General features: G+C 45.5%; 1 protein-coding gene across 6 annotated transcripts in view; it reads right to left on the minus strand.

Annotated features, from left to right (window-relative positions):
* The window catches only part of NTRK3 (neurotrophic receptor tyrosine kinase 3), a 216,316-nt gene that overhangs the window by 56,534 nt on the left and 140,120 nt on the right, over window positions 1–19,662 (minus strand). The window contains exon 13 of one of the 6 annotated variants that reach the window (XM_074156762.1): window positions 15,189–15,628. The exons of the other annotated variants lie outside the window; for them this stretch is intronic. Coding sequence (XP_074012863.1) covers window positions 15,510–15,628 — 119 coding nt within the window. The 3' untranslated portion in view covers window positions 15,189–15,509. Of the gene's footprint in view, window positions 1–15,188; window positions 15,629–19,662 lie in introns of those variants that run through there. 6 annotated transcript variants of the gene reach the window in all.

Consider the following 19,662-nt stretch of genomic DNA (forward strand, 5'->3'; position numbering starts at 1 on the left):
CCATCAGTCTGCCTGCAAATCCTGTTTCATTATTGCAATCTGAGCTTGGAAAGTGACCTCAAATTCAGCTTGTATTATAAAGGTCACCTTGATGTCTTTTCTTTATCAATCAGAGTTTAAATCAAGTCCCTTAACCTTTTCTCAGGGCAGAGATTTTTCAAGCAGGTACCAGGCAAATCTACCCAGATCAATATCTGAGTGCAGATGAGCATCCAAAATTCAAAACTTCACTCAGACTTCTTGCATTTTCACAGCCAGGCTACAATTCTCCTGCAAACAGAGCTCGTATCAAGTCATCCAAGGTCTCCAGACTAGAAACTGGAATTGTAGAGAAAGCAGACAAAATTAAAAAATAATGAAGCAAAGAATAATTACCGAGCTGTTCAAAATCACATCTTCTTTTCTGGAAGGAGTTCAATGAAGGAAAAGATTCCCATGCTGTCCAGCTTGTTTCATTTATCCTTTCTTCATAGATAGCACTGTGTCCCCATCGCATAAATTGCAGTCTCCCCATGCCATGTTTCCTTCAGCGTAGGTGAATTCCCAGTGCTGCTCACGGTATTGCAGGAGGGTCAAAGACGTTCTCTTTCTCGCTCTCTCCTCTCGCTTGGGATTCCTCCCTCAAACACCTCCCAAATCAGGAGAGGCACTGGGCACGTTTGGGACCTCGGTATTGTCAGCGCTGGTGAAAAATCACCCACATCCATGGTGTTACAGCAGGGACGGCTCTGGCTCCTGTTTTCAGTGTTTCCTTGTGCATCATTAGCAGACATTATGAAAAACACAGATGATTAAGACTGACCTCCAGGACACATCACTTTCAACTTCTTTCCAATTGGAAACACTTTTAGAAATAGCTCCTTTCTGTCTCATGCTCTTAGGGCAGATTTCCACGCAGGCTCTTATTTTAAATCCTACACCAGTGCTTCTACCCCCAGTCATTAATCTCCGGTGCTGGTCCTTGTCAAATACTTGCTGAAAATCTCAGTGTACTATAACCACTGAATTTCCCTTATATATAGTGGCAGTTAGCTCTTCAGGGAATGCCAGCAGATTAGTTGAGTGTGACCTCCCACTACTTCAAGCCGCATAAGTTTGGCCTTCACAGAACGTTGCTTTTCCAGGTGTTCTCCCACAACATCCCTTAAAGTTTAAGATTTCCAACAATTTCCCAGAGCAAACATTAAACTTACTGGTCTGTCTCTTGCCCCTGTTATGTCCACCACCTTCCAAATCTTATCCACCTGACCCATTTTAGACAGGTAATTTAAAATGTCAGTGAAGAGCTCAGTGAGTCATGTGCATACCCACAGTTGTGTACATTAGGGGGTGTGCTCTCCATCTGTAGAGGATGCTCACCTTGTCCTGTGCCCTTGAACAGCTGGCCACTGGTATGGGGAGATCTTTCTCTTCATCCTCTACAAAGCTGGATGCAATTTTGGCAGATGAAGAATATTTAATAATCCTTCTCTTCTCTTATCGCTGATATAAGCTGGCTTTTGTTCTCTGTCGCAAGTCTAAGTTCTCCATATATCACTCTCAAGATAAGCACTTTCTCTTCTGTATCTTCTGTACTAGCTCACTATTCTCCTCAAAACTCCAAACCTCTCCTTGCTGTGAGGCCAGTTTCGTTGTCTCTCAGAGACAGTTATGTGTAAAAGGACCTTACTGTCTGAAATATACCCTCAGCATCCCATATGGCTGCTGCTTTCCATCCCTTTTTTGACTCCTCACTCCTTTCACTGCGATACTTCAGCAGTGCCCCATCACAGTCTCTCTCTCTTCTTTAGCCACCCTGGCATACGTCAGTCCTTTCACCCCTTCTTTTATTGCCTTTATTTTTACTAGACTGAATGTTTAGGGCAGCCTTCCCAACTGTATCTTAAAGCCCTGCATTAAAGTCCAGCCAGCTTTCTTCAACTCGTTTTGCATTCCCCGAAAGCTTGCTCGCTGAGAGGCCAGTGGCTTTGTACGGCTGCCCTTTCTGGAGACCCCTCCTCAGCGCTTCAGCTCTGCAGGGAATGTAATCACCGCATCCTAGATGCTCTTCGGTTTCAAGTGTATTTATTACAGCTGCTCGATTTCCTTTAATCTGTCATTTCTCCTTCTCCTCCCCCCACAATTGCCTTCTTTTCACTGGACTGTAAGTGCACCGAAGGAGGCTTTTACCTCCGACCTTCGCTGTCTGCTCCAGCCCCATCCCTGCACTGACTCACGCTGGGTGCCTTGTGCACTGATTATCGCTCATTACCATGTGGCTTAACGAATGTGCCGGCCCCTTAGCAAACAAGTGCAAATGTCGCAGGCAGCACGCTCCCACTGGTGACCCCTCGGGACTAATTGAGGGAGAGAAGACAACACTTTCATGCACAAATTGCCTGTATCATCAGCACTGAGATAGAAATTAAGACGGAGGAACTCTCCCAGGTCTGTCTGAGAGAAAGCAAGCTTAACGACAAGAGAGCGCCCATGTCTGCCAGAGTCTTGTAAAACAACATGCTTCTCGGAGGGGGTTGAACTATGCTTTTATGTTGGGGATGCATGTCCCTTCGGTGACAAGGTTGAGTGTAAAAACCACAAGCATCCCTTCAGGGCTGGAGCTGAAAGAGCCGGAGAAGCCCCAGCTGATATGAAAGACATCAACATGCCTTCCTGTATGTTAAGCTGTGTGAGCACGCACACGCTCTGAGGTTTAATTGGTGTATTAATGTATTAAAGCACTGACACAAACAAACAGGGACCGCTTTCATAAGCTACAAAATCCTTGAGTACGTTGTAATTAGCTGGGCTTGTTTAACCACTTAATAAGAAATAGATAGCATGTGTCTGATGCCCCCCCGCGCCTTGGCTCAGTGAGAAAGACAGGCAAGTGCTTAAATATGAAATGAGTTCAGTTCTTAGGTGAACCCTTAAGAAATATAATTTCATTCCCTGTCATAGGGAACTTCTGCCCAGGACAGACACAGCTGACACCAATGCCAGGGTCACAGGCTTATCTGGTCACAGGCCCCGTATTTCCCTGGAGTCCTGCTCCTTCTCTGGCCATGTGCTCCCACATGCTTCTGTATGAACTGCAATAGCCCGGGCAAAGGAACACACTTGCCTCAGTTTCCCTTCCTGAAAATGGCCTCTACACTATACCTTTAGCAAGTCTTATTGACTACCGATTGCAAAAGTGCTCTGAAAACCTTCAAATAGGACAGATACAGAAAAAGGGAAGCAACACAGCAGGACAAAACACCACATAGACAGCACTTCTCAGCAGATCCCAAAGCTTTAGAGACTAACTGTAGACTCATAGGAGTCCTTTCTGTTTTGCAACCCTGTCCTCTCAACTCACTACATGATTGCACAGGAGCAATCTCATCCCTCAGCCTTGACTGGAAGGGGCTGTGGGGAAATGCATGTCCCTGTGCTTACTCAGGCCCTTTATTTGGGGACAAAACCTGGAACCTGTTGGACTAGAGACTGTATGAAGCTCCCTGAGGATATGCCCAGTCCTGTTAGAGAAATGGAAAGAGCTGCCACATGTTCAATCCACCACCAGGCAGCTCCCAGCTGTGTCCAGTGGTTTCCAAGGAAAGTTGGGAAGGGCAGGCACTGGGAGCATGGGGGCAAAAGCATCATGCTGGACATGGAGGGAGGGTTACCTTTTCAAATGTTGGGCTTCTTTGCTTGTGACGTCTTGTCTTTTGGGTATTCTAGGCATGGAATATCTAAAAACCTTTTCTGAACTAGGTAATTGAGGAGTGTCAAGCATTTGGCAGTGTGTGAGACTCCAGTACGTTGGTTTGGATGGGGTATGGAGTGGGGAATATACTCACATAACTCCATATGACACAGCGGCGCTACCTCCACTTCCACCAGCTCACGAAAGTAGACAGAAGAGAGTGGACGAGAGTTGTGCGCGCCAGGAAATATCCAAAACAGAGCCCAAAAGCTTTCTGTCCAGCAAGTCATTACCAGGACTCATGCTGTGATCACCTTTTTCTCACTCCCTGAGAGGTGCCCAGAAAGGGGAAAACTCAGCATAAACACAACCAGAACAGGTGAGACACCTCTAGGGTCACTCAGCAGCCCTGAATGCAGAACAGGTAAGCAGTGCCTTAATTTTATCCCAAATTCCAGTTTACACTCACAATGACACTATCAATCCATGTGTCCCTGCACAGTCCAGCTATCTAGCAGCCAACTCAATTTCCCCCAGTACATCACCAAGCACAACAGCAGCTTTGAGAGAGTGAGCAGAGAAGCTCCCTTAAACACCGCCTCCACCCAAGTCCACCACGGGCACTTGCAGCTCTGCAGCTATTCCTAGATCCCAACTGGATTCTTCTTTTCATCTTTGTTCTGCCTCCTATTCTAGTGCTGAACCCCAGGCCTGCTGCCTTGGAGCTTCCTCCAAATGCTGCATTCATCCATTTTTAAAGGTGACCTTCCAACTTTAAAGGAAGTTAGCATGCCTCACTGTCTTCATTTGCCCTCTCCTTCTTTTCAACCTGCTCTTTATTATGAATTAAAAAGCGGCCTGAAAGGTTTCGCTATTAAAAAATAAAATCTTCAGAAAAAGCACATGTTTCAAAATCATTTCTCCCCCAGTTTTCGCAGCAGCCTTCTAGGGTGTCACAGTTCTTGCTTGCTGCAAACTATCAGCTGCCAGCTCTGATGGTGAAACCTGCTTGAGCGTTTGGATTCCTCCCATCTCCACAGATGCCTGCCATCCCCACCCCACCACTGGACTTGCCCTCCCTCATGCTGTCACTGCTGTTTGGCAAAGCTGCCCTGAAATGTTCTGGGTGAAAAATAACCTCTGAGGGAGCAGGGGTGGAAGTGGGGCTATTTTTAACTTGGCTCATACTAGACACCCGGGTTACACTGCGACCTCATAAGCTCTTGTATTGGCACAAATGAAGAGCAGCAAATAAATGAAGTTCTCTTTATCTCACCTTACTGGCAAAGCTGCATCTTACAAGCCTCGAGGCTGTATAGCAATGGAAAGGGAAGGTGTCTCCAGCCCTTAGCAATAATAACATTACTCTTGCCAATGAATTGGTCACAGTAATTAAAAAGACAGTAACAAAGCAACATGATAGTTTCCTGCTGTTGTGGTACTACATTTTGCCATTTAGTCAGGACAAGCACAACCTAAATTTTTACTGCACTGCAATACAACTGAAATAAGAAGAAAATTATGATCTTATAAAACGAAGCTCAACTTCCAGCCCTTCCCTTACAGAATCAAACTAAAAAAAAAAAACAAAAAAAAAAACCACAAAGAAAAAGCAGCCAGCCAATTCACAATTCTCTCTGCCACCCTTTTCACTTTCTGGCTATGAGTTCTAGGGCTATTCAGATAGGTTGTGTTGACTATTTCTTTTTGCTAAGAGGTCAGGACACCACAAACCAGCACCATACAATAACGCTCTGGATTTAGTCATCGGCATTTGCCTCCATCCAAGAAACCATTTTCTGTGCTATGGAATTTTGGCTGCCAGGAACGAGAATGACACCCAGAAACTCATTTCATGCTGACCACCAAGTGACCACAAATGAGCAGGAGCCCTTATTCACAGCTGGCTTGTGCCACACTGAGCCTGGAAGTGCCTGGCTCAGTCAGAAAGCAGATGACCTCTCTTCCCAAACATTCAATTACTGTTTTCCGTGCTGCTGTTTGCCAGACCCAGTGTTAACCCTTCAACCCTGCTCGATCCCAGAGGATACCTAGGTCTCTTAGTTCTCCATCCAATCCATGCGCCCATGAGCTTCCCAGCAGCCCCGCTGTTCTCTCACACTTTCACTAGGACATACCTGTTAATCCTTTAAAGGACAACCATCAAGCTGCACAACAAGGGAAGCAGCTGATTAGATTCTTGCTATAACTATCTCCTGGAAGTAGGAGGGTTCTTCAGATTTTTCGGAACAAAGAGGGCTTCCTAAGTAAAGGCAGGATTGCAAGGAGAAGGAGCTACCAGGTCAAGACTTAGTACAATAAATAATGGAAGGTTCCTCACCTCACACCCTCAGCCTTTCCTTAGCTCTGATGTTCGGTTTCATCTTTGGGCTGTGAATGATTCATGGAGCCTTGAAATATATATAATCTGTATCTCCTAGAACAAAGAGTCTTTATTCAGGGTGTTGTGAGGGAGTAGGGAGCAGCATGTGCGATGCCTGCACTTGGGCTGGGATGTCCCCTGGGAAAGGACCCTCGTGGCTCCCTGCTTCTTTCCAAATCCGGAAGCTCTTCTGAGCTTGAAGCGGAGCTCTGTGGGAGACCCCAGCTCAGTCTCTACGACACAAAGACGTGCTTACTGCTAATGGTCTCAAGAACTGCTTTCTTGAATCGTGCCCGGAACCAGCTCAGAGCCAGGCTCTTCTCATCCATCCCTGGCAGCCAGAGTGTACAAATACCATCAGTGCACTGTGGGGGATTTAAATCATTTATGCAGGGTTACAGATAGAGAAGCTGCAGCAAAAACTTACCTCCATGTCACAGCCTAATCCACTGAGGACTTTACCATCCCAACTTCCAGTTCTCTGTCTTGGCCAGTAGATCACATTTTATGATTGTGTCTCTTTCCTTGGAAATCTGACAACACCTTTCCACCATCGATATTTGATTCCTACTATGCATACAAACACAAACATACACACATCCCTGCACCATGATCAGCAAACATCTACTTACTTCTCCAGACAAGAACATCAGTTCAGGCAATTCCAAGGTTGTTGTGTCAAAGTAACCTCCTTTCCAACTGAAGAGACGGCCATCTTCTGATTTCTTGTTGGGGAACTTAAACATGGGCCTGGGTAGGACCTGGTGAAAGCTCCAAGCCCATACGGATCTGTCCTTACTCGGAAGGGAGCACAGGCAAAAGCACAGGCAAGAGATGGAGAGGTCTCAGACAGGTCAGGCTTGGCAGCAAAGTGCTCCATGGCTCGTGTCCAGCAAGCTATGGGATGCCTCCCTCCCTGTGCTGGCAGGCCAACAGGCCAGATAGCTGGTAAATCTAAGCTTCACAGTACTATAAACTAGTGGCACAGACATGCCCCAAAAGGTTGAACCGTTCCTTCAAGGGATCAGCCAAAAATATTCCCGTGCAGCCAATTTTTTTCAGTGGTCCTTTAGGGATTAAAGAGCCAGGGTTTGGTCTATGCTGTATCTACAGCTCATGATCGCCACATTTCCTTGCTCTTTGGAATCTCAGAGATCTTCTTTAGGCGGGATATTCTTGTTCCTTACTCATTTGGGTGTACCTGATGATATCTTCTATATTCAGAACTCTTCTTTATTTCCTAAGGGTGGCTCAGTTTTTTTGGCGAGAAATATTCTTCTTCCCTTCTAAGACTGCTTTTGATACCAATCTGCCCATTTTCTTTGAGGGTCTGGACGGCACTACTGAATCCAAGGAAGGAAATTCGGCACAAGATTAGATGCTTCACACATTACAGTCATGCAGAGGAGCTTAAGGACCCACACAGAGCAGTACCCAACTCCCAGGAGTTCCCTCTGAGGTTAACAGAATTAAACTGAACTTTCAGTCCAGTCACAGGACAGTATTTTCATCCAAGATGCACTGTCATAGACTCTGCTGCCTTCTTCTGAAGCTGTGGCTATACAGATCTTCTGTTGGGGATGAGTGGCAAAAGAGGTGATTCATCTGTAATGCACACTCTGCTAGCACCAGGCAGAAGGGTTAAGGCACGCCAGAGCCTTTTTTGCTAATTGTTGATGAAAATGAGAGACTGGCACTGTCATCATGTAGCCACCCTTGTAGTTCTGTGCTCCTGAGCTTTCTAAAGGAGGGAACAGCCATGCCGAACACCTCCCACAGCTCTGACATACCTGCTGACATCCAGTGGCATCCCCCAGCCGCCAGCCCTGACCTGGGAGGTCAAACAGGAGTGACAGTGGGGAATATCCGCAGTCTCCAGCAGCACTTGGCTCTTCTGGTGTTCGGCTCTCACACAGTGCCAGATCTGAAGCATTTCCAGCCAGAAGAGCCCCTGCTAGTTCCTGAGGCGGGACTGATAGTTTCTTGCTGATACTGTCTAATGCAGTCAGTTATCCTGTGTGCATTTAGAGCAGATCCATCAAAATAATTCCTGCTAGAGGTCTGACTTCAGCATATTACACACAGTAGCTCCCTGGAAGGAGGAGAAAGGCACTTACCTGTCTTTAAGTGAGTCCTTTCTCAGTCGCCTGCGGCGTCTGTGCACCGTGAAGATGTGATGGCTTTGGGGGACGTCTGCCTCTGGAGTTGTTCTAGCAGCACTGAGCGTATGACTGGAGCTTGAACACTCTTAAACTTGCAAACCCCTCTGGCACCATTCCATGAACAAACGTGTCTCAGGGAACACAAAGCAAACCTGCAGCCACCTTCAGCAGTCTACGGGGGACCGGACCGGGCACTACCAAGGAAGGAGTGACTGTGCACAGCTGCTCCTATCCTCCCCAAATATTGCTTGGCACTGATACAGCAAAACCAAAATGCTCTCTTGATCCAGAATGTCTCTAAAATTACCAGGCAGCCAGGCCTCATGAGAAAATCTGAGCAGAGGTACAACTCTTTAGCCTGGCAAGATGAGCTCACATTGGTGGTGTCTGAAAATGTGCATACTGCATTATCATGATGCCACCTTACATCCCTGTTATTGGCACCAGGGACTGAATGCTGGCAGGAACAGGCCCTGGACACACGCAGAACACCAACTTGCAAGACCATAGCTCCTTCTCTCTTATATCAGATGTTGCAATACGTTCCACCACCTCACCGGTCTAATCCACAGACTGCAAACCTCCCTCCCTCCCTCCCTCTCCCAATTATCTTAATAAACAGCCTGGACACATCTCTGACTCACTTAAGATAATGATGACCTGGCCATGATTAGCTTATTCAGACATTCTGGCAGTTTACTAAGCCTAATGCGACTCCAGTCTGGCTCTTTCTGACTTCTCACGAAAGAGGCTGACCTCCAGCAGTGGCTGCACCGCGATCAGAGGATGGAGACCCACATACAGATCAGACATGGGCTGCTCCCAAAATTCAGGCTGGAGCCATGAAAGCTACTTGTTCTGAAAACAAGCTCTTAACTACTCCAAAGGCCTGGGGAACAAGAGTTTGTCTTACCCCCAAACAAACCTGGTGGGGTGGTACCACCCCCAAGATATGAAACAGAAACATGGTTTTAAGGACAACCCCAAATACCAGATTACTGAAGAGCATCACTGCATAATACATTTCTGACTGCCTGTCTGGAACATTCACTCACCCAACCTGAGAGCAAAAGCAGCACCAGTCAGCCAGTCACACAATGTGAATATTTGAAGTAAAACCTTTGAGAAAAAAGGCTAAATAGTCTGAAATCATAGGCAAATCCTTACAAAAAGTCAACTCATCTGCAGGAATCGGGCACAGGTCACAAATGACTCACTAACAGCAGAGCAAATCATTTAACCAGGGCTTGGAATGAATCCCTCTGCTTTCCAGAGAACAACCAAAATTTATTCCTGCTGATTAGTCAGCAGTTACACTCACAAGTCCAAAATTAATATCAAAGTTCAAATGTAATTGTCTTGTACTTGCACTCTGCTTTACTGCTGGAGAGACCATCATCTTCACTTCGCAAAGGAATCATCCCACATTTATCTACAGGGGCTGGAAGTGTGGGCTGAGGTTTATTCTAGCTCTTAACTTGACAAACTCAAAGCCTGAACTCCACCTCAAAGGGCTGTCTGGCAAAAGCTCAGTTAACGCTCTTTTGAATTTCCGTACTGATTTCAGTAAGAACAGGCACTTACCAGTTGTCTGGAAACCAATTACCAAATCTCAACAAGGAAGACAGACAAACAACCCCCAAAACTCCAATGTGCATCCAAGGATGCGACATTTGGAACTGAAGAACAACGTCAGGAACTGATACAACCAAACTGAGCTCCCAGCAGAAGCAGAAAGGTGTATCTGCCCCCCTAAACCCTCTGTGTCTTCCCCACATGTCAGTTTATAAGAAACACAAAGGAGGCCACATTAGGCAAATTAACTTATTTTTACCATTGGGTTTCCTATGTTGTTTTTTGGGGCCAAGGCAAAGCAGTATCTATGTGATCCCCTACGGTTTGGACACACGGTAAGACGTCCTACAGCCTGCAGTGCACCTCTGTGTCACAAGCTCAGGCCACTGGAGATGTGGAGATGACAGCTGATGCTCTGTGGCATCAGACCATATGCTGGCACCACGAAGGACTCTGCCTGTCATGAAGTGGGGGGCTTGGGGGACATTGGGGAAAACACAAAAGATACAGGCAAAGCAAAATGCACCACAACGGCAGAGGAAGACACGGCGTTGCTTCACCAGGTAAAGCACCTTTTCCAGCTGTGCGTGTGCCAGTCTCCCATCACACTCTTTCCCCTTCAAAGTGGCTGTATGCACTGGTTCCCGTGGCTTGTTAAACTTTCCTGCTGATTGATCAGGGTCTGCAGGCACTGGTAAATACACAGTTAATAAGGACTCTTTGGCTCATTGAATAAACTGCACCAGAAGCACTTCAAAACATTAAGCAAAAATGAAGTCACCCAGCATTGATTTCTTGCATGGTCTCTTCCTGCTGCTCCCCCAATCCTGAAGTTTTTAGCTTTACTACTGTGTCTGGGCCTCGTTATCCTCTGCTAATGCCAGGGCTTAACCCTGAGGATCTGCAGCTTGTTCTGGGTACAAATCAGAGCAGAGCAGTGATGCACTGCTGCAGTTTGCTGAACCTTCCTCTGACTGTCCATAGCTACTGGGACTTCTGCCCCACCACTTCAGTCACAGGCTCATGCTGGAAAGGCCAAAGACCTGGTGGTAGAGAAAACTATCACCTTCGAAGAAGCTCCAGCCTCTTGAGAAAGAAGAGCTGACTCCTTAAAAACATGTTTAAATAAACAAAAGAGCAGCAAACCCATCAAGACTCATCCCGTGCAACTTGGATAAGCAGCTAGAGAGACTCAGACATGAACTACAGCATCACACACATCAAACACTCGCCTGTAGCAAGTCGAAGCCCATGGTCTCACCGGGCCACTCATTGTTTCCATCATGCAAGGAGGTATTGTGCCAGAATCACACCATGCCCATCACACTCATTCCAAGCATGAACTAAAAGAAATGTGACTCCATCTTTTTAGAGTCAAAACACAAGGGAAACAAAACTTCTCTGCTTGTTCACATGCAGGCTCCACACTCTACAAGAACCGAGAAGGCAGGGTTGTGATTTTAAGGAGATGATCTGTACCACTGCCTGTACCAAACCAGTACCCCGAGCTCCTTAGTAATAAGCTCTGTAAAGAGCCACTTGAAACCAGTGTGGGAAGGGAAACAGGAGAGCAGTATCAACTCAGGGTCCAGATGTTTCAAAGAACATGAAACCATCACATGGGTGAAGGCAACACAGAGGCAACGAAGAAGCAAGCACAAGGAGAAACAAGCATCCAACCCCTCTGCAATACATGTCAGAGCCTGTGAGCATAGTTAAACTACGTCCTTAGGCACTGGTAGCAGCAAAAACATTGTGGAAACTCATACGTAAGGAATCAGTTGCCCTGAAATACAAAGCAAGGTGGACTAAGGCTGACCATACTAGCAGCCTAATTGGCTAATTTCTTAGCCAATTACCCCAAATGACCCCCTCTTTGCAATGTTTCTGGGCTGTGAAACTTGATAACAGACCCTAAAGTAGTGGGGAGGAAAAGGCAGAGCTTCCAACACCCATGTTTGTTTCCCACACCTCAAAAAGTAGAGGGAAATAGGGAAGAAATCCGATGCAGCTCAGCTGCCCGTTTCATGTGTAATCCTATATGTCAGGAAATAACCATTTGTCTCAGGCATTGCAGACATCCCTGAAAAGGTAAAGATATCAGCCATCTCCTAATCCTATGAACCACAGCACCCATTGACATCTAGAAGCATACTCATTAGAAGGGAATAGCATGCAGAAATTCACTCATAGCATCATTTGGAGACATTTGCTTGACCGTCATGCCAGGAAGTTATAGGAACAGAATGATGCTGGAAAACATGTTTCTTTTTTGCTCATCAAAACTCTCACCGGGTTTTCTAAAAGGGTTCTAGCACTATCGATCAATATCAGCTCAAACACCCCCCCAGCCTCATGCCCACACCCACCTGCAGGTTGGCACAGCAGCTTTCAATCACATAAATGACATCTCCCATTAACAATACTAAGACACAGCCACTGAGACACATCCTCACACCGAGCCCTGCACGCTGCACACTGGCTCCTCTCTTCCTGGAGCAACCAACCACCCTTACATGAACTCCTGGTGAGTAGCCCAAGAGCAGCACTTGCTTGTACCCCACTGCCTCTACATCACACACATCCTAGCTACCTTAATAGGAGGCTAATTGTCCCTGATGAAGGAACAACAGTCCAACACCCAACAGGAGAGCAATTTGCACAGCCAAGCGGGGAGACCTGCAACAACAGCATGTTCTAAAACAAGAGCACTGCAGCCAGAACAATCTTTCAGTGTCAAGCTCCCTGAGAGACAAGGCTCCTAATAAAACTCCTTCCACTAAGTGTAGAAACTTGTCTTGGCAAATCCTGACACTGTCTCTCAGCAGTACTGCCTTGTCCCTGACAATGTGACCATTTTGAGCTACAAAAACCAACAGGTTATCAACTGAGATCATCAGTGGCTAAGCTCTCAGGCAAGAAAATGTTTTTGTGCCTGATGAGAATGACAGAAGCAAGAGCTACCTCTGAGCAACGTTCACATCACAACTGAAAATCCCACCCTCCTCACCCCCCGAAGAAGCAAACAAACCAGACTCCCCACACATGGACCATCTCATGAAGAAGTAGACTATAGGATGTGTCATTCTGAATGTTTATTTATTTTGTCTTCAAAGAAGAGACCTGATGCAGCTGTTTCGTTAGAAAATAAAGTGTTTATTAAGAAACTAGACATTGAACACCCCTATAGTCTCTGTGAAAAGGGACCGTCCCATTTCCCATTAGCACAGGATGATAGTTATGGCAAGATAAGAATGCTCAAAGATGGAGGAGTCTCATTGACAGAAAATGAGGTAATGATTTACAATAATTAAAAATAAAATAAAATTTAAAAAAAAATCATCCTTAGACTTGCTACTTAAAGCCACCAATCGCAAACAGCCATGACTGGCTTTCGTTTTCAGCAGTGAGGAATCAGAGACTTTAATTGGTGTTAAACAAATTGAGACATCGATCACAGTGGGGAGAACTGCTTTAAATTATGCTGTACGGTCCAGAGGATTTCTTCTAAGCAGAGATGGACCTGAGCTGTAAAATTCAACCCTTCCTCTGCTAGGGTGTTTGGATATAGGCTTCCGGTCCAGGCCCACAGATGTATCTCTACGACTGATACACACAGTTGAGAGCAGAGTCCCCTGAACAGTGCTAGGGAGAGGAGACAGTTCAGACGGACAAGACATCCCCAGGTCAGGTGGGCGACTTCCAGGAGATGGGGAAAATCAGTTCAGACAAGCACCCAGTGATTCACACGCTTGGTGAAGCTCCTCCTCACTCTGTGAATCTGCAGAATTGAGGTGTCAATAACACATGGCCGCGGGTCCTCTCTTGTGGTGCACCTCTTGCATTTCCAGCTCCGATGCGGGCAGGAAACATTGTTGAGAGTTTTGGTCATGGTTTCTGAAGCCATCCAACCTGAGCCAGGCCTCCTCATCCTAACGCAGATGCCCCCCTAAGGCATGTCCATTAACTTAAAGCAATCTGCTACCATTTCTCCTGTGCTCTTCTATTGCACTTTACCTTTTAATGCGAACGAACCAGGAAGAGAAGCAAGAGAATGGAATATTCCTAGGGACATCTCTATGGGAAAGCTGATAATAAAACCTCCTGGCAATCTCCAGGGTGGTTCACGCAGGTCACCTATAAAGGCTGAAGCAGAACATCCCATTCTGAGGCTTCTGCCCAGTTCTGGTGAAGGGGAACTGTGACTCTTTCCAGTGGCAGCAGCCCTTGAGGGCTGGTGATTGAGAGACATCCCTGATGTGATAAGGTCATCTCATGCCACCAAGAAGGCAAGAAAAAAGTGGCTGAGTGGCTGGTGAGCAAGCTCCTGGTTCAATACTCCTCTCAGAAAAGGATCTGGCCCCACCTGAAGCTCTTGGAAGGTGTTTGTTGTTTTTGTTTTTTTCTCTAGAGAAAATCTGCCTTGCCTATAGGCTATCACTGATCTGTGTGAGCAAATCTGTATTTCCCGTACATGTGACATTCTGAGAGCCCAAGGAAAGCCCTGCAAGTTGCCACGAGGGCAGCTGGCTTCTCTTGAGGACAGTATCAAAGGGTTTGCTTTTCCATCTGAGAGGCTTTGGATGAAGTAAGACAAAAGTGGGATGGGAGAGGGGGAGAGAATATGAATATCGGCCAGAGAATAGGATCGATATTCTTGTTTATGCCAGAGAAGCAGCAACAGAATACTTATTTTTCCTCCTCTTCAGTCAGTCTGCCTTGAACTGATGGTTCTAGGTACGTGACTGGGTTACAATCAATCTCTAGTTGGGTGGGAATACAGGGGAGAGCTAAAGGGGGCTGGAAAAGGTCCAGCAACTGGGACCTGCGTGCGCCTGATAAACTTTTCCACTTTGCTTACTGCCCTAGCCCTGGCAAGGACACGGACCCTCCTGCGCTATGGATTCTCCATCCATGCGGGAAGTCCAGGCAACTCCTCAGATAAAGCTCATCATTCAAGCAGCAGGGAGAGACCAGAGTACAACGATATAGTCAGATCCAACGAGCCGCTCTAACACACACAGACAGACAGACAAACAAAAAAAGCCTCCTAGAATATGTGCACTTCAAAGATAACCACATTCTCTTCCTGTCAGAGAAGTAAGATATTTTTTTCTTTCCATTATTATTCCTTCCAACATTATTTTCTGTGCAAGAACTGGGAGCGGAGCTGCCTTTGTTCTTACCAAAAGTCTTCGTTCTGCTTTAGTTTCTTCCAGGCTCCCCGCCTCGGCTCGCTCTGGGAGACCTCCCATGGCAGTGCCACGTAAGAGGTGACGGCGGCATTCACTGGGTGTTGCGAAGACACAAGCTTACAAGGAAAACTCCAAGCAGGGAGGACATGACTAAAGATGTCAGTTTGGTTGGCTTGGTTGGTTTTGTTTTGTGTTTTATTTTAAAGCAAAAGTACAATTATTTACTGTGTTATTAGGATCACTCCTTTCAATTGGGTTTTATTTCTCTTTATTTGCTCTCATTGCTGCTGTTGTGCCTTGCAGGAATATTTAACGAACACAGCGACCATTGGAGGAAAAGAACAACCCTGTTATCTGGTGACAGAAAACCACAGTTTCGGTTGGCTTTAACGTGTGTACAGGCAGGGCTGTAGAGTCCTATTAGGAGGAGACCTCAATCCATACAGACCACGCTTACTGCTTCCCACCATTTTGAGGGCACAGCCTATAAACTTGACATCAGAACAGGGACTTTTAAGGAGTTTTTAAAAGCCATGACGTCCTTTGCTGAAATAAACACTGACATCCTCAACATAAATGCCTTGGTTAAGAGGTTTGGAATGTCCAGGGAGGCTTATTGGATTCAACATAATTTCTCTGAAACCTAAAGGGGAAAAAAAAACAGAAAAAAGAAAAAAGCAAAATAAAGTAAACGAAAAAACAAAAAAGAGCAAAACTAGAAAAAAAGAGAGAGATATCGACACACATGTAATTATTAAAAAAGAACCAAATGAATAACCAGCAAACGGCTGCCATTAAATTAAAGCCAAAATGCCCTCTCCAGGCAGGGCTACCTCACTCCGTCCTTCCATAAAGAACAGGCAATTATTTAATGTGGTGCGTGCAGGTACAAGTGCTCTGAGGACAAGGGGCATGCAAGCAGTCTGGACAGAAAACTGGGAACAACTCTTTTCTAGAGGTTCCCACTGAAAGCCCTAAGTCCTACCTAGTCCATCTTTCCCCTAGGCAGGGAGTGAGGAAAACAGAAAATCCTTCCATCTAGTTTTCTCTCATGGTTTATTTAGTCTGGCTTAACATTGCTGAAGCCAAAGAGTACCATTGCAAGGCTGGGGAGACCTGACTCTCATAACCCCATAGACTTCTTTAGCCCCAGCTGTCCCATCTACACTGAGAACTGCACACTGGACACATCTTTCTCCTTACATAACCCAACCTCTTTAAAAGTAATTTTAAATTTTTGGATTTGCCAGAAATACCGGCCAGATGAAAAAAATATGTGGAGCAGAGAGCATAGACATGTTTCTTCCTTCAGTTCCAATGAACTTACTGGGCAAATACAACATTTTCAAGGGCTGTATTAACCATCTCTCCATAATGCTCCAGCCACAGAAACCCACTACTAGCATGTTTCTAATATAGAAATGATTAGATGTTAATTACTATTAAAGATTAACATTATTCTCTGAAGCTAAATAAATGCAAATTTTCAGGACTTGTCAGAGAACAGTTCTCTGGAGTGGAGGAAGCAAACCTGCTGCTGAGACATCCAGTCCCACAGCCCTCTCCTCAAGGTCTGACTGAAGGAGGGGCACATTCTCTTTCACTGCTAGGACACATCCTGATGTTCAGCCTACATTTCCCTTCTTCCTGACTTGAATTCTGTTTTCTATCATCTTTTGTGCTAAGTACTGCAAGTTCTTGCAGAAAAGATCCATGCATTTGTCTTCAGGAGTCATCACATAATTTTTTACATTATTTTCTCACACATCCATTCGTAACAGTATTTCTACAACTGAGGCCATCCCAATGGACTGGGAAGAGACAAGGCAGGAACAGGCATAGGTCACTGAATGTAGCTGTTAGGACTGCAGTGAAGTTGCTCTCAGCTCAGATCAAGTATGTAGATATAAGAGGATTCTGCACCAGCTTACCAAAATCCCCAAATCAGATCCAATGAGTTGCCAAGTCCAAAACATGCATGGCAGAACCCTGGGGATTGCTCTAATCTGTCCCATCTTCTCATGGGCCCAAAGGGTTTTTCCGAGAAAATTACGGGGATGTCTTGGCTACACAATTGCTCTAAGGTCTGGAAAATGCTCCTGCTCCTCATACAGTCACAGGATCCTCAGCAAATCGGGTAAGTTATCCCAAGTCTGGCATCACTAGAGCAGCATGGAGCAGCTTGGATGCCCTCGAGAATTGATCTCGATAGGAAACATGCTTTCCACTAGACTAGGAACAGAAAGTTTCTCACACTGAATCTACACTTGCCAGAAGATATTTTTTTTTCCTGTTTCTTCTATTTTTTTTTCCTTTATATCTATTTATATTTCTTCTCTGCACTATCTTATTTCATCTGCTTATCAAATGCATGCCTCTTCTGATGAACCTGACGATGCAGACAAAAGCTGTTTGTTTGGTTTGGAACTGTTTAAACTTGTTTGGGGGAAACTATCTGTTATTCTCAGTGGACCTTAAGGACTGATCCACATGGGAGAGTAATCCAGGCTCAGCTTCGGTTCATGTGTCATAAACAAAATTCATAGGCAAATTCCAAGTGTTGAAATATCATTAGTAGTGAGAAAGAGCCTAGCTCAACTCTCAGAGCCAAAGCAGAGTTTAAAGTGCTGATGCTTGGAAATGGGTAAGTAAACTAAGTCCATTTCTTATCAGAGCCACTGGGAGACAAATAAACACGGCATCCCTGAACGTCACTATTTATCGTGTTTTGTTTTTCGTAATATAAATATATTTTATGGCCAGCAAAGGATAGCTGGGAAAGTCTATACTCAACAATACTAAGTATCTCCAAGGACCACTCCTGTCTGCTTTATTTTCTTTGCATTTCTTAGCTCTGCTAAATAAAGGCAATTCCATTTCTGCCGGACCACATCCAACAGGCCTAAAAACCCACTGGGGACACACAGCCTCAGCAAAGGGACATGTGAAAGATCAGCAAGACTTAAGGCTGGGGACGTCAAGGGCTTTGCTCTTTGTCATCAGCACTATGCTGTGAATCCCAACTGCAAGGATCTCCAGGGTCTTTGCAGAATGGGACTGCAGAAGGGGTTACCCCATAACTGACATGCAGTCACTACTGAGGGATGATGAGGAACGTGGCAGGAGGACAGCCTACGTTTCTGAAGCTTAGGGGCTGAACATACTGCTGACTTGGGAAAGCAATGCAGCATTGGTCATTTTGGCATCCTCTCCTTCTGATTTATTAAAGTCCCCAAAGAATCTGAAAAAAACCCATGCTTCTCTCCTAACTGGTTTTCTCTCTTTCCTCAGTACTGTGTCCCATATTGTGCTGCTACCTTCAACCCCATTCTCTTGTATGGAGCAGAAACCAACAAGGCTCTTGCTAGGTTTATGTCTTCTCTGTCAGATGTGAGATGGATGATGTTCACTGAGATGTCCAGGGTTAAAATGGGTGAATCTCAACAGGTTCAGAGTTTGGATGCTGTTATGACAAATGTCATCTTTCTACCATCAAAGCTATTAGCACCTGAGAAAACAGCTTCAATGTCTTAAAGAAAAGTATTCACCTTCTTAGAAGGAGTTGGAGAAATCTTACAAACAATCCCTTTGTGAGGGATTGTTTGTGTTCACATTTGTCAGTGCTAGCTGGAAAATGGGAGGAAAAATACTGTCTTTGATATTGGTTGTAGATTTGGAGGGACACTCCAATATACAATGCTGAAAATAGTAAGGAGATAAAAAAAATGAACAAACCAAAACCAACCACCCTGTAGATTCAAAGCAAAAGCATCTACAAAGACCTACAAAGTTGGGAAGGTTCTGACATTAAACTTTGTGCTTCTTTTGAGGCACTTTTTCAAATAAAACATGATACTGTCTCTACTAATAGCCATGGTATGGTAGTGGAATAAATGTATGGAAAGTGTTGGAGAATAGGGGAAGAGGAATGAGCTCAGATTTTCTGTGCAGCTCTAACAGCTTGAGATGGAGGGGGCAAATGGAGCATTTCTCTAAGCAGGCTGGAAGGATGTGGCAATGAAAGGACAAGAAAATTGAAGGCAACCGAACCATGCAATCAGTTTTTTGTCCTCAACCTTGGCCATCCACTTAGTCCTCCAGAGCTCTCTTGTGTTTCCCAACACCCTGGCTAGTGGGTCTCAGCCACTCTGCTCCATGCATGTACCCAATACAGCCTACAGACAGTGCCCTGCAAGGAACACCCTTCTTCCACTGACTGAGAGCAAGACTAAGGAGACAAACCAGTTAATTGCACCTCGCCTTCACTGTTTGTCTTCTGGCAAAATTGCAACCACTCAAATATACCATGCTTCTAGGGCTTTTGAGATATGAGGCTGCTCCAGGTGACCTGAGAAGAACAGCAGGGAACACGACACGTGGAGGCAAAGGAGCAACGTGGAAAATGATGCACAACTCACGGCAGCCCCATCTGCCACAGCAGGACTGGTGCAGCCCAGTTTTGAAACACAGAGATGGAAACTGCTTCTAAAACAGCAGCATAAGTTGCTGTGGGAGCAGATGAGAAAAGCAACGGGTTGCCATGTAACGCCTGGCAAAAATGGGTTAAACAAAAATAGCAAATTAGGGGCAACAAACTGGCCAAACATAACACTGCTATCCACACAGCCCACATTAGGCAACGGAGCTTTGATCTCTCTTCTGTGCTACAGCAGAATT

The sequence above is a fragment of the Numenius arquata genome, chromosome 11 (assembly GCF_964106895.1).
Source record: "Numenius arquata chromosome 11, bNumArq3.hap1.1, whole genome shotgun sequence".
Taxonomy (NCBI): domain Eukaryota; kingdom Metazoa; phylum Chordata; class Aves; order Charadriiformes; family Scolopacidae; genus Numenius; species Numenius arquata.